Source organism: Pundamilia nyererei, unplaced genomic scaffold (assembly GCF_000239375.1).
Source record: "Pundamilia nyererei isolate P.nyererei 1_Seehausen unplaced genomic scaffold, PunNye1.0 scaffold00185, whole genome shotgun sequence".
In the NCBI taxonomy this organism is placed as follows: Eukaryota; Metazoa; Chordata; class Actinopteri; order Cichliformes; family Cichlidae; genus Pundamilia; species Pundamilia nyererei.
The window spans coordinates 397,760-411,106 of NW_005187586.1; the positions used below are offsets into that span (position 1 = coordinate 397,760).

Here is a 13,347-nt window from a genome sequence, read left to right on the forward strand (position 1 = left end):
CCGGCAGCCTTGCCTCTGTCAGTGCGCCCCAGGGCAGCTGTGGCTACAATGTAGCTTGCCAATGTGTGTGTGCCTTAACAATGGCTGTCAGGAAGCCATTGTTAAGGAAGTGAAACAGGGAGGTCAGGAGAGAGGCATAACAGTGAGTGTTTACGACTGTTGAACTGGGGTTGCATTTCAGCCAGTAGTGTTGGTAATCTCACCAAAATAGGTGTAATTATGAACTCAGAAAATACCATCATGTTTTGATCCACTATTCAGTACCACATGGAAAACATCTAGTTGACAAAAAACATATTGGACTCACTCATTGTAAGACCATCAGTCATGGATGGGCCTCCCCAGAGCCCGAACCTCAACATTATTGAGGCAATGTGGGATCATTTTAACCGAGAACACTACACACAGGAAGCCAACATCCAAAGAAGAGATTTGAATGTCCTTCAAGAAGCCTGCAGAACTATTCCTGAAGACTGCTTAAAGAAATTAAAAGAAAGTTTGCCTAAGAGAGTTCAGAATGTGTTGAGAAATAAAGGTTGACTTTTAAACTCGCTAGAACTGTACTAATTCTGTTTTTGTCTTATATGCTGTTTTTTCAAATGTATTTTCTTGAGAAATATAAAAAATGGGAGCGCCTCAAGACGTTTACACAGTATTTTAAATATACTTCTTAAGATTTAATTATGTTATGTTACCATAAAGTATTGAGGACATTCAGTATTTCAAAGATTAAACTTTTTCCTGCAAAATGAGAAACTGAAGCAGAGACTAGTCAGTGTGCGGTTCCTTTGGGACGTGGATAATTCCTGGTAAACAGTGCCCTCTTCTGTCTCTATGGAGACAAGACACATGCTAAACCTGCTAGCATTGGCGCTAGCATCACCCAGCTGTTTCATCCATTTTGTTTAGCCTAGCTAAGCTGCGTGTATTTACAGTGCGGCAGAGATGGATGACGGCGACGAGCCAGGTTTAGTCCTCTCTCACAATACTTCGTCGGGCTCCAAGTCGAGTGGGGACAAGATGTTTTCCCTGAAGAAGTGGAATGCTGTAGCTATGTGGAGCTGGGACGTTGAGTGTGACACTTGTGCCATTTGCCGAGTACAAGTAATGGGTGAGTCCGAGGAGCTAACGGAGCTAACTTGGCTACTTGTACCTTTAAAACCCGAACGGCCCGGCGTGTGGAGGTACTCTAACATTGTTCTTCATTTTCAGATGCGTGTCTACGATGCCAGGCGGAAAATAAACAGGAGGACTGTGTTGGTAAGACCCTGCCAGCACTGACATATTTATTAGCAGCACAGACACTCGGCAGGTTAATCTATAGAAAAAAAGGAAAAAAAAAAGAAGAAGAAGAAGAAGCTAACAGTAGCTAGTTGGAGCTGTTAGACAAACTCGTTGAGCCAGGCAAAATACAAGATGATAACCTTTTACTTCTTTCTTTTAAAATATAAAGCAGAGATTTTATATGACAATTTATTAGCATTTTGATATAAATATAAGGTATCAAAGGGCACCTAATCTAATCCTTGGGGTGCTATTTTTGCATGGTAAATGCCTTTAATGAATAAGACTGTCGTGTTTTGTTTTTAGCTTATTGTAAATAGTTTTTCAATATGTGCCACTTATGCTCTGCCTTTGTGTTTCAGTTGTGTGGGGAGAATGCAACCACTCCTTCCATAACTGCTGCATGTCCCTGTGGGTGAAGCAGAACAACCGCTGCCCCCTCTGCCAGCAGGACTGGGTGGTTCAGAGAATCGGCAAATAAGCTGCACATCCAGGTGGATTACACCTGCGTGCACCCCAAAGCGGTGACAGACTTGGCAGTGATCACTGCAGAGCCTTGTGCGGAGCCGCTGACACCGCAGTTGTCCTCCTGCTTATTGATTGCATGTTTTCAGTAGTCCCGGTACCAGAGGAAGGACAAAATGAAAGCTGCACAGACTGGTTACTCATGGAGCCCTGAAGAAGATGGATGAAATATGTTGAATTGTTTGGTCACTTGTTAGCTTTACATTGGTGTCTGTGGTGGTGTTTGGCACACCTTGAATATGTGACCCTTTTCTCTTCTTTAAAAAAAAAAGAAAAAAAAAAGACTAAAGATCTGTAATATGTGGGGGGTTTTCAGTAAGAAGTTTGAATAAACTCTGTATGATATGATATGACTCACTGAACACTTTATTAGGTTTAGATGCTTGTTGTTATCATCATCATATCTAGGCATGTAGGTGTAGTCTGTGATCTACAGAAATTCAAACAGCATCAGAATGAGGAAGAAAGGTGAAGTGATTTTGAATGTCTCATGATTATTGGTGGCAAACAAGGTAATCTGAGTATTTCACAAAATACTAATATTCTGGGAAGATTTCTTGATGTCAGAGGAGTTTGGTCAGACTGCAGAGTATGCAGAAGAGCATCTCTGAATGCAGGTGCTGAACCTTAAAGCAGATGGGCTACAGCGGCAGAAGACCACCACCACCACCTTCTGTCAGCTAAGAACAGGAAGCTGAGGCTCCAGTTCAAACTGGGTGATGACAAAATGTTGGGGGAAAAAAAGTCCCCTGTTCAGATGAGTCTCAATTTCTGCTGCGAACATTCAGATGGTAGGGTTAGAATTTGGTATAAATTATAAACTGTATTCATCCAGTTTTTCATGCTATTCTGTCCATTAAATAAAAGAGGAAACAGAAAATCCAGTCATTTATATTCTGAGGTTTTAAAAAAATTATATTCAGAATTAGTACACATGTTGGTTGTTTTAAAACAAGCAAAGATATTAAAGTGAGTCAAGGTGGCGTTTAAGTCTTCAGACGCTTTGTTAGCTGTTGGGAAAAATCAATTCCTGAGCTGCTACTGAGCCAATTATGACTCATTTAGTGAAGACTATAATAAAGTTATAATAAACCAAGTGTGCATACCAAATTGCATGCACATATAGCCTTGTCAGTGGCATTATACTCTCATGAAGAGTTCGTTAACTCTACAATAACTTGTTAGGGTCCTTATCAGCCACCTCATCGTGTTATACTGGCAGCCCAATTACTGCACACAGTCACTTTGTAACTCCTATGAATAGACCAGGATAAAGCCTCTTAAGTTCAAACCACATAAGTTGCTTTCCCCGTGTGCCACATACGAATAAACCCTTAGCCACCAACAAATCCCTAAGGACGGTGGTGCTTTTAAGGACTCAAACATGCATGGCTCAAGAAGTGAGGGATGCTCAGGATGCAGGTGCTCAGTTGAGCGTAGAACTTGCAGATGGGTTAACGTCAGCGTTTTAAGTTCATCCGCTGCCCGCTGGTGTGCCACAGGATCCATCCAGCATGGGTGACCTGCTAGGATTGGACAACTTGGTGGCCAACACCACCTACCTGAAGGCCCAGCAGATCAATCGCAACGAGCTGAGAAAACGGAGACTCTCCCTGACGCTGCCCAAGCTGAAGAAGACCTCTGCTCTCCAGGCAGCAGAGGGAGAGATGTACGAGTCACTCTGCGAGCAACAGCCTATCGGGAGCAAGCTGTTCCAGCAGTTTCTCCTGACCTCTAACGACCAGTACGCGGCTGCTGCTGAGTTTCTGGATGAGCTGAGCAAGTGGAGCTTTGCCGAAGATGAAAAAAGAGAAAAAGCCAAACAGACGATCCTCGCCAAGTTCTGCCAGTCTCAGTCTACGGGATTCCTGTCCTACTTCACCGAAGAGGATGCTGAAACATGCAAGGACTTATCAGACAGTAACTTTGATGAGGTGATTTTGGACCAGCTGAGAGAAGCCACTAGAGAGTTCCTGAAGGGAAGACCTTTCTCAGAGTACCTGAAAAGCCAGTTCTTCTACAGGTTTCTGCAGTGGAAGGAGTACGAGAGGCAGAAGATCACTGACAAATACTTTTATGAGTTCAGGACTCTTGGAAAAGGTGGCTTTGGTGAGGTGAGTGCAAAAAACATTAACGTCAGAATAAAAGTGTTTGGACAGTCAACGGATTTTCCGTTAAATAATCCCCCTAAATCACCTGCTACAGAATAATGTTATGTCGTACAATTTATTATTGTGTATTATATTGTATCCTTTGTCTTGTCTTCCTCACTTTAATCCTAAATGGTGGCCGCCGCTCCCTGAGGCTTGTTCTGGAGGTTTCTTCCTGTTAAGAGGGAGTTTTTCCTTCCCACTTTCTCCAAGTGCTTGCTCATAGGGAATCATCTGATTGTTGGTTTTCTCTATGATATTGTCTTTATCTTGCAACATAAAGCACCTTTAGGCTGTTGTGATAGCAACATGGCTAGTTTGTCCTTTAGAGCAGAAAGTAGCTCAAACATGTTTCATATTGATTTGTCATAAATTTGTCCGTCAGGTGTGCGCGGTGCAGGTGAAGCACACGGGCCAGATGTACGCCTGCAAGAAGCTGGATAAGAGGCGTTTGAAGAAGAAAGGCGGTGAGAGAATGGCTCTCGTGGAGAAGCAGATTCTGGAAAAGGTCAACAGCCTATTTATCGTAAACCTGGCTTACGCTTACAACAGCAGACACCACCTGTGCCTGGTAATGGACCTGATGACTGGAGGAGACCTCAGGTTCCACATATACGACTTAGGGAAGAGAGGCATACGGATGGAGCGTGTGGTTTACTACACAGCCCAGATAATCAGTGGCCTCCTGCACTTGCACAACATGGGCATCGTGTACCGTGATATGAAGCCTGAAAATGTGCTGCTGGATGGTAAAGGACAATGTCGCCTGTCAGACCTCGGATTGGCTGTGGAGCTGTCCAAGGGCAAAATGATCTGCCAGAAGGTGAGTGTCTCTAGATTAGCCTTGACTTTCAGTGTCAGATATGTGCAGGATCAGAGGCTCTCTGTGGTTTGTGCAAGAGTAAGAAATTCTACTCTCCATACCAGAGAATCTCTTGTTTTATTGTCCTGCATGGCCACCCAATGCTTTGTATTATTTTTCTGCTTCACTAAGGAAATCCTCACTGACATTAACACTGAATTCTCTCACAGTGTGTTCACCTGCCATTCCAAGGAGCTTACCAGGAATAGATATATTGACTCCCAGTCCTGCTCAGGCCAACAACGAATAAGTGTACAGCCCTGTGTAACCCAAATGAATCTCATTAAAAGGTGCCTGACCTCATCCACGGTTGGATGCTGCGTAGCCTGAGAAATGTAAGGTAGATTGACCAGAGCCTGTTAGCATTCGCTGGCTAATCTTTGCTTTGCCAGATATGGCTTACAGGTGTCTGTCCAGGAACACAGTCAGAGGATTCACAGCAGGCCTCCACTCACTGGATGAGTCTCACAAGTGCCTATTAAAGCAGGCATGGTCACATACAGCCCACTTTGATCTGAGGTGTACAACTTGTGTTGTACAAAATGTAAAATGAAAAAAAAGGGAAAGTAATAAGCAAGAAATATATGTTGGCAGGTGCAGGTACAGGAGGACTCAAATGGCAGTGTGTAAAAAGAGGTTTTAGGTCTAGTTTTAAAGGACTGAGTGGAGGGAGCAGATTTGACTGTGAGGGGAACGCTGTTCCACAGTTTGGGAGCAACCAAAGAGAACACCCGGTCTCGTCTGAGTGGGGTCGTCTGATCAGAAGCATTCGATCTGCTGACCAGAGAGTTTAACTACTCGTTTATTTATTTAGTTTCAATATAAGTAGAGAAGTTCAACTTCAATCACATGTCTTGGTTTTTCTACCTGAAAAAGAAACGCTGCTGTAGGAAATGAAATCACTCTTTGGGCTTAAATTTGTAAGAAATGTGTAAGATTACAGAAAACTGTGTGGTTGTTTAATTTTTCAGACAGTCTTGTAATTTTAAAATTCAAAGCTTTAGTTCATTTACAAAAAAAAATCTCATTTTCTTTCTTTATTTACTGTGGACTGAATTAAAAAAAACTAAAATCTATAGAGCAGATATTGAAAAAACAGCTGTCATTTAATTATTTAGATTAGATGAAACTTTATTAATCCCTCGGGTGGGTTCCTCCGGGAAATTCAGAAATTCAGTTATTTATCGATTATTTAATTACATTTCTGCAATAAAGATTGCAAATTTATACCCTTTTTCCAAATTTTCCAAAGCCATCCAGTGGGCCAGATTGTAGTGTTTACCAGGCCGATTCTGGTCCTTGGGCCTTACATTTGACACCCCCGCTTTAAAGGATCATCATTTTCTCTTTATCTTGTTTTGGTGCATTCTAGCATCTTCATTTTTATCTTGATGTTTTATTGTTTTTTGTTACATTCAATTAAACAGAAGCTGTATATCTTATCCAGCTTCTTCTTGTTGCAGATAACTGAAATAATTATTCAAACTATAAATGATTTGTTGGAGTAGATTATCATGTTGACGTTCATTCCCTGCTTTATAATGGTTTCAGAAAAAGGTCTTTTTTTAACAGTTGTGTCTTTTAAATCTCGGACTTTAGTATTTCTGGCTATCAGAGACTGCTGTCTGTCAGCTCCACAACCAGCTCTTGAGCAAAATAATAAATACTTAAGTGCCCTAAACCTGCATTCTGTTCAATGGCCAGCAGAGGGCAACTCCTCTGTATGCAAAGGAAGTCAGACCCACAGAAGCCTTTGACAAAATTGTAACACCTGACAAGACCGTCAGTGATGCAAATATCTCATTAGCCGATCATTAATGCATTTAGACACAGAGAGAGAGTCAATGTGACCTAGTGAAGTTCAACCTGAGCACCAGAATGAACAAGAAAGGTGATGTAAATAAATTTGAATGTGGTGTGGTTGTTGGTGCCAAACAGGCTGGTCTGAGTGTTTCAAAGGCTGTTGGATCTGCTGGGATTTTCCCCACTCAAACATCTGCAGGGTTTGCAGAGCATGGTCTGAAAAGAGAAAACATCCTGTTCTCAGTTCTCTGGGTGAAAATACTTTGATGATGTCAGAGTGCCCCTCCTGTCAGCTGAGACCAGGAAACTGGGGCTACAATTTGCATCAAACGAGAAAAACATTTCCTGGTCTGATGAGTGTGGAGTTCTGCTGCGACAGACTTTGGTGTGAAGGACATGAAGCCTGGATCCATCCTGGCTTGTATCAACCCAGATAGCAAGGAGACGTGGTTTCAATGTTTAGTCAATATCAGGTGATTCCATTGAATCAACGATGAAATCTGATGTTGACCGAACGTCACTCTTGCACCCTTTTTTAATATTGAAACAACGTCATGTTTTGATATTGAATCACTGTTGAACAGCTTGCACACTTTGGGCCTTTAGGTGCCTATCAGAATCATAAATTGCTAAGGAAGCAGCAATGTTTTGTCGCCTTTTGTTAATTTCCTACCGTGATTATCCATTTCCCCCCATTTCTCCCACCCCATACTACATTCACACACCTCAGCAAATGACTGACAATTCTTTGGAGCTTAATTTAGTTGAATGCCACAACAAAATAACCCAAAAACCTGTAAACAATGAAAACCTAAATTCTCTTCTTGTGCCCTCTGTGTGTGGTCAGGCTGGTACGACTGGCTACATGGCCCCTGAGGTTCTGAAGCAGGAGTACTACCGCTACTCTGTGGACTGGTGGTCCCTGGGATGCAGCATTTATGAGATGGTGGCCGCCCGCTTGCCTTTCAGAGACTTCAGGGAGAAGGTGCAGAACGATGAGGTGACTCGCCGCACCCTGGAGGACGAGTGCAAGTTTGAACACAAATCCTTCGATGCTCCCACCAAAGATATTATCAGCCGCTTCCTCAAGAAGAGGGTGGCGCGTCGCTTTGGGTGCCAGTAAGAAAAACACTGAAAGTTTGAATGGTCTAGATGTAATGGAGCGAAGTCGCCCAGCAGCAGAAAAAGTCTCACTTCCTTTTTTTTACTTATGAAAACATGCCGTGGCTCTTGGTGTGGTTTTTACAAGAAATGGGACCAGGAAGTCTTTAATAAACAGAAATAAATATTTCAGCATTCTGAGGAGAAACATCTCAGTGTAGGTTCTCAGCTCATGTTTGTCTTAAGCGCTTGAAACGAAGGCAGCTGGATTTCTTTTTGCTTTTTGCTTTGTCCCCTCTCATCAAACAGGCTTCCTCAGTTCTAAAAACTGTCCGACATATTTAACCCCTGCTTGTGGATTTTCCTGCGCCCGCTTATCCAACACCAAATCCAGTCAGTTTACAGAACTGAGGAAGTCTCTTGAATGAGAGGTGAAACATCTCCACGAACCAAAGGGGCCTTCATAAGAAGCACTTAAGACAATCCTGAGTAGAGATTGCTCGATTTCGACCACAAATGATAGAAAAAAAGCATCAACATGAACACCGATGAAGTACTACAACCACACCAACACAAGGGGGCGCTAAATTTGTTCAAAAAGGAAATTATTACCTGAGCGAAAACGAAGGCACCGACTTGAATGTGCTGTGATTTTTATTTTATGACTTTCAAACTTCTCTGCTTCAGTTTATTTTTATATTTTTAACTTGTCGTCTTAAGTTCTCTCCAAGCATCACAACAAAGGGAGGGTGTGTCCTCGAAGCCTTTCAGAGGAACTTTGTGACCATCAGCTCTGCTTTTGGTCCTCTCCAGCAGCTCCATGTGACAAAAATGTACTTTGTGTGATTCTTTACATTCTCCAATTATAAAAATTTGTAGCCTATCAAACAAATTTCATATGTTTATATTTATATATTGGATGCATAAACGTTCATGGTCAGTCCTGAGTTTCCCAAGGAGCCAATGAGAAAAGTTAACAACAGAACACGAACAGATTTGTTTGCTTTTCCTGCCAACACAGCTGGCTGATCTGCAGCTGGACCCATTTATTTTTCTACTTTTACTATTTTTAAAGCCATTCAGCTGCTCTGAGTTTTATTTGTTAGCAAAGAAGGCTATTTTTAATTCGCTTCATTTGCACAAACTTACAGAGCCGCTTATAGGTATAGCTTCATAGCGGCTCTGTAATTACATAAATGCAAGAAGAACAAGTGTTTGCAAGTGTTTATTGTATTGACAGTGAAACTTTAGGTCACTGGAGTTACGTGTTTTCAATCATTTCAATTATTTAAACTCCTCAGTAATGTGTCACCTTCATTAAAACCTCTGAGTCAAGATAAGTGCAGAAAGGTTGAAGCTGGATGGAGTGGTGTAGAATATGGGTGTAAAAATAAAAAATCAACAGAAGGGGAAGCGAGGCAGATGATTCTGAATGCGTGGCAATAACTTCTCGTCACATATTTCTGACATGTTTTGTGTTAATGGACAAGGCATTTCTCTGAATGCCTCAAAGTAACACTTCCTCTTAATCCATCACCTTTAGAGGCGATGACCCACGAAGCCACGAGTTCTTCAACAGCATCAACTTCCACCGACTGGAGGCGGGCCTGCTGGAGGCCCCCTGGGTGCCAAAGCCCAACGTGGTCTACGCCAAAGACGCGGACGAGTTCAAGGACAACTCTGACATCAAGGACGTCACGTTTGACACCAAGGATGAGAAGTTCTTCAGGGAGTTCAGCACGGGCGCAGTGTCCATGCAGTGGCAGAAGGAGATGATTGACAGCGGCGTGTTTGACGAGCTGAACAGCGCCGCGGTCATCCAACGCGACCGAGAGACTGCGTGGAAAACCAGGCTGTGCGTCCTTTTCTAAGCACACTCACAGGAGGAATTTTGGACACTTGAATATGCACAGATGTCCTTAAATCGAAGTGCCTTCAATTATGTGCCTCGGAAACCTTTTTACGCGTGCCCTTTTTCCTTAACCTCAGTACATTTCCCCACATAAATAATTTCATTATGCAGCCACAGCCAAACATAATAGGACATTAGTAGCTGCAGTAAAATAAACTTGCAGTATTAATGCCCAGATGGAAAACATGCTGACATTGTACTGCAGCTGCGGCTTTATACTTTGCCCTCTGTTCCCGGTGAGACAGCAGATCCCAGCACCTTCATAGTTTCCATTACATCACTTGGCAATTTTTGGCAGGCAGCTGTTTACGTGTGTTTGTAAACAAGCTCCATAATGGCTGTGTGTCATCACACTAATGCGCCACCTTTCTATTAGTGGCCCACGTTTCACACGGGACCTCTGAAGAGCCCTTCTTCTTTCCCCCTCTGATGAGCTCCTGCTCAGGGTCGCGCTGATGAAGTCTCTCAGCGCACCACTGAGCGCCGCCAGACGCTCACGGAGTTCGCTCAACCTCCCGCGGCACTCATCATCATCATCCCCATTATCCCGCGCTGCTCTGGTATTTACAAGCACTGGATGACTCGTTCACTAATTTTAACGACCGAGGGAGACAAATTGTCGTACATGCACAAAGTTTTTTCCACTTGAGAACATGTTAACATAGATTTTCTGGCACCATCGAGCCAACGCCAAACCCCTTTACAGCTCCCTCAAATCACCCTTTGTTTATGCACAAACCCCTTGTTGCTGTGCTCAGTGCACAGCAACAACAACAACAAAAAGTAGGCTGTTTGGGAAAACCTTTCACACACAAGTTGCCTTTAAGGATCCATAGTTTCTTCTGATTCATGACTGAAGACTCAGGTTGAAGTAAATCAACGGACTGTTACTGCTAATCAATCGTTGCAGAGTCTACTGTAGCTTCTGCTTGGAAAACAGCAGATTTCAGGGGGGCAGGTTTGGCCTTTAGGCTACCAGAATCCCCTAGGTGTCTTATTTTTGACTTATTTTTACTTATAAACTTTTAAACAACTGCAACTTAAGAAAAGTGGTGGGCAGATCGATCCAGATATCGATATTCTAGATACCAATGCTGGTATTGGTATCCGACCGATACTGGCGCTATAGAATCGATACTTTAGTTTTTGAAAATGAAAAAATAAATTCCAAAAATGTCTGTGAATGTAATAACCAACAGAAGTTGACCCAAACTGCTTTAAAGACAGGCACAAGACAGTCTCCAAAAACATTCAGATTTAAAATACATAAAAAGCTAAAAGTTGTGTTTTGTTGTGTAAAATAATTATTGTGGAAAGTAAAAATCACAGTGATTTAGTGGTCATTAAAATGTGCTCAGAATTTCCAAATTGATGCTGATTGTTCTCATTAATAATGGCACGCTGCTCCCCTACAGAAGCTGGCTTTATAGGTTAAAAGTATTGGTACTTGGTATTAGTATATACTTAGTATTGGATCAGTACATACTACTACTGCAGTATCGCACACCAGCAAATAGAAAAAACATCACAATAACTAAACAAAAACAAAACAAAAAGTTTCACAAAGCACAACGGAACAGTTTTTGGGGAGACAATAAGGTGACGGACCAGACGCGGATGTGACAAGCTAACAGTAAATAGCTAATACCAAACATGTTTCTACAGTATTACATGAATCATGTGACTAAAACTGACACGCATCACAGCTCATCTGTCACATTGTTCTGTCCCCGAAAACATTTCCGTTGTGTTTTTCTATCTGCTTCTGTTTTCTTAAGTTGCAGTGCATTTGACCTCTCAGGGCCACCGTACCTTAGTGCCAAACAATGCCAATCATGTTTTGTAATGCATTTCTGAACACAGAAATGTGCTTTTCTTGCAGTTTAGATGATATGCTCTTGTACTTTCAACAACATATTTTGGTTTGCAAGGATTTTATGGATCATCTTTTTTGCTACTGATGCTGGCAAACCTTTTTTTTTTAACAAGCTGTGATGAAAGAAAATAAAAGCAAATTTCCAAAAAGCTTGAGTGAAATAAAGTTATTTCCCTGTCCTCCTGCCGCTGATGATTTCTGCAAACAAGTGAGTCACAAGAGCGATGACATGTGAAGTTACAGGTCGAAAGCTACGCAGTCATTGTGATTATCCTCTTGTTGCTCATCTCACGGTTGCAGATCTCATCTGTCATCATTTATCCAAGCAGCCCGGTGTCGATCTGAAAAACAGAGCTTGTGTCTTCAGTTACATCATGTTGCTTCAATATTTGATTCGGATTGCTTCATCTGTCACTGTCAGCGTAACCCTCCAAAACAAAAAACAAACCCCACAGCACGTTTAGGTAATGAGGGACACATAAACATGTGTTGCGCTAATTCCTGCACGGGCAGGGGAGAGGCAACCTTACAGGGCGGAGGAGTGGCCCCCCCTTCACGCTCCACTGTCACAAGATTAGAGGGTGCTTCAAGATGGAAATCCAAGACGCAACCTGATCATCGTGGCTGTGAAGGCAGAGTGGGGAGTCCACTGTGGACGACGTGACGACAAGGCAAACTCAGCAGAAGGTCGCCAGGAACATGTTTTTACCAGGCGCGTACAAGCTGCTGCCAGGGTTTAGTTCCCCACGGCCCAGCGCTGTAATGCTGCCCTCCAATTCACAAACAGCACAAACAACTCTGCAACACACACACAACATGTACTATAAAACATTTGCACTCAGGCATGCAAATACACACTGGTGCACGCACCTTTCTGCATCTGTAGCACCGATTGTGCAGAAGAAGATGTGCACAGATCCCACAGAAGACTTTCACGCACTCTCTCTCTGATCCACACACACATACACACACACACAATCTTATTACCTCTGTAGAAGCAGGCGTGGGGTTTTAGAGATCAAAGCAGGACAGGGTGTAATTTGGTATCTGCGTTTGCTACATGCCCATGCTCTGGATTCACATCAAAGGCATGTGCCACACTTCAGTTCTGCCCTGGCATCCTCGGGATGGTATCACACCACTGATATCGCTGCTTTTTCCCCTTTTTTGGCTCTGCGTGCGTATGTGTGCGTGTTCTTCAAAAGGCGTAAACATGAAAATTACACCGAGCGATGTTTATATACGCACCTCTATGTGTGTGTGCGTGTGAGTGTTTGGGATAGGTGAGAAAATGGTTAAATAGTAGAGACAGAGAGGCCATTGTCTGCTGAAGGAAAGCGAGAGCCAGCCATGAGGGAGAGAATGAAGAAGGAAGAGAGCTGTCTCGTACTCAAAGCTGGTGTGAGGTCTATATTTTTAGGATTAAAGTCTGTTTTTAAATGGTTGAAATCTTTTCTTTTTCTTCCTTCTAGGCAAATTTCACGCCATTCAGCGTAACAAAAATATAGAAAAATTTGAACCGAGAATCGAGCACCAGATCAGGACCGAGATCCTCATCCCGCTGAGCTGCCAGTGTAAGCCTCACTGCTACAGCCCAGAAAGTCTTTTGCTCTTTTGGTTCACGTTCAATTTTCTAAGCTTCATTGCTTGAATTCTTAACATTTCCACAAATAAGTGAATTCGTGCTTGGCGGTCCAACAGAAACAGAGCGTGTGTGTGCATGATGTTCTTCCCCACTGAGGCCCAGTGGGTAGTTTCCATGGTGCCCAGACCTCAGACCCCTTCCAGTGCCAGGGGGTGGACAACGTCATGGACAAGGCACACACACACACAC

The 13,347-nt window shown here is 42.8% G+C and overlaps 2 protein-coding genes across 2 annotated transcripts; both read left to right on the forward strand.

Annotated features, from left to right (window-relative positions):
- The first annotated feature begins 814 nt into the window (after nucleotides 1-814).
- On the forward strand, nucleotides 815-2,157 carry rnf7 (ring finger protein 7). Its single transcript, XM_005746900.1, has 3 exons — nucleotides 815-1,111; nucleotides 1,213-1,260; nucleotides 1,647-2,157. Exons 1-3 carry the CDS (start codon nucleotides 946-948, stop codon nucleotides 1,763-1,765), a joined length of 333 nt encoding a protein of 110 aa, XP_005746957.1. The 5' UTR covers nucleotides 815-945; the 3' UTR covers nucleotides 1,766-2,157.
- Nucleotides 2,158-3,158: 1,001 nt separating this feature from the next.
- On the forward strand, nucleotides 3,159-10,908 carry grk7b (G protein-coupled receptor kinase 7b). The gene is made up of 4 exons (XM_005746902.1): nucleotides 3,159-3,923; nucleotides 4,345-4,782; nucleotides 7,472-7,743; nucleotides 9,269-10,908. The coding sequence occupies exons 1-4, from the start codon at nucleotides 3,324-3,326 to the stop codon at nucleotides 9,594-9,596; spliced, it is 1,638 nt and encodes a 545-aa protein (XP_005746959.1). The 5' UTR covers nucleotides 3,159-3,323; the 3' UTR covers nucleotides 9,597-10,908.
- Nucleotides 10,909-13,347: the final 2,439 nt, after the last annotated feature.

What these genes read in the sequence shown, in the direction of transcription:
- grk7b (XM_005746902.1), top strand. Translation starts at nt 3,324, where the DNA reads ATGGGTGACCTGCTAGGATTGGACAACTTGGTGGCCAACACCACCTAC. An exon ending in GAAAAGGTGGCTTTGGTGAG is followed by an intron (nt 3,924 to 4,344) that starts GTGAGTGCAAAA and finishes TTTGTCCGTCAG; the next exon opens with GTGTGCGCGGTGCAGGTGAA. An exon ending in GCAAAATGATCTGCCAGAAG is followed by an intron (nt 4,783 to 7,471) that starts GTGAGTGTCTCT and finishes GTGTGTGGTCAG; the next exon opens with GCTGGTACGACTGGCTACAT.
- rnf7 (XM_005746900.1), top strand. Translation starts at nt 946, where the DNA reads ATGGATGACGGCGACGAGCCAGGTTTAGTCCTCTCTCACAATACTTCG. An exon ending in TTGCCGAGTACAAGTAATGG is followed by an intron (nt 1,112 to 1,212) that starts GTGAGTCCGAGG and finishes CTTCATTTTCAG; the next exon opens with ATGCGTGTCTACGATGCCAG. An exon ending in TAAACAGGAGGACTGTGTTG is followed by an intron (nt 1,261 to 1,646) that starts GTAAGACCCTGC and finishes TTTGTGTTTCAG; the next exon opens with TTGTGTGGGGAGAATGCAAC.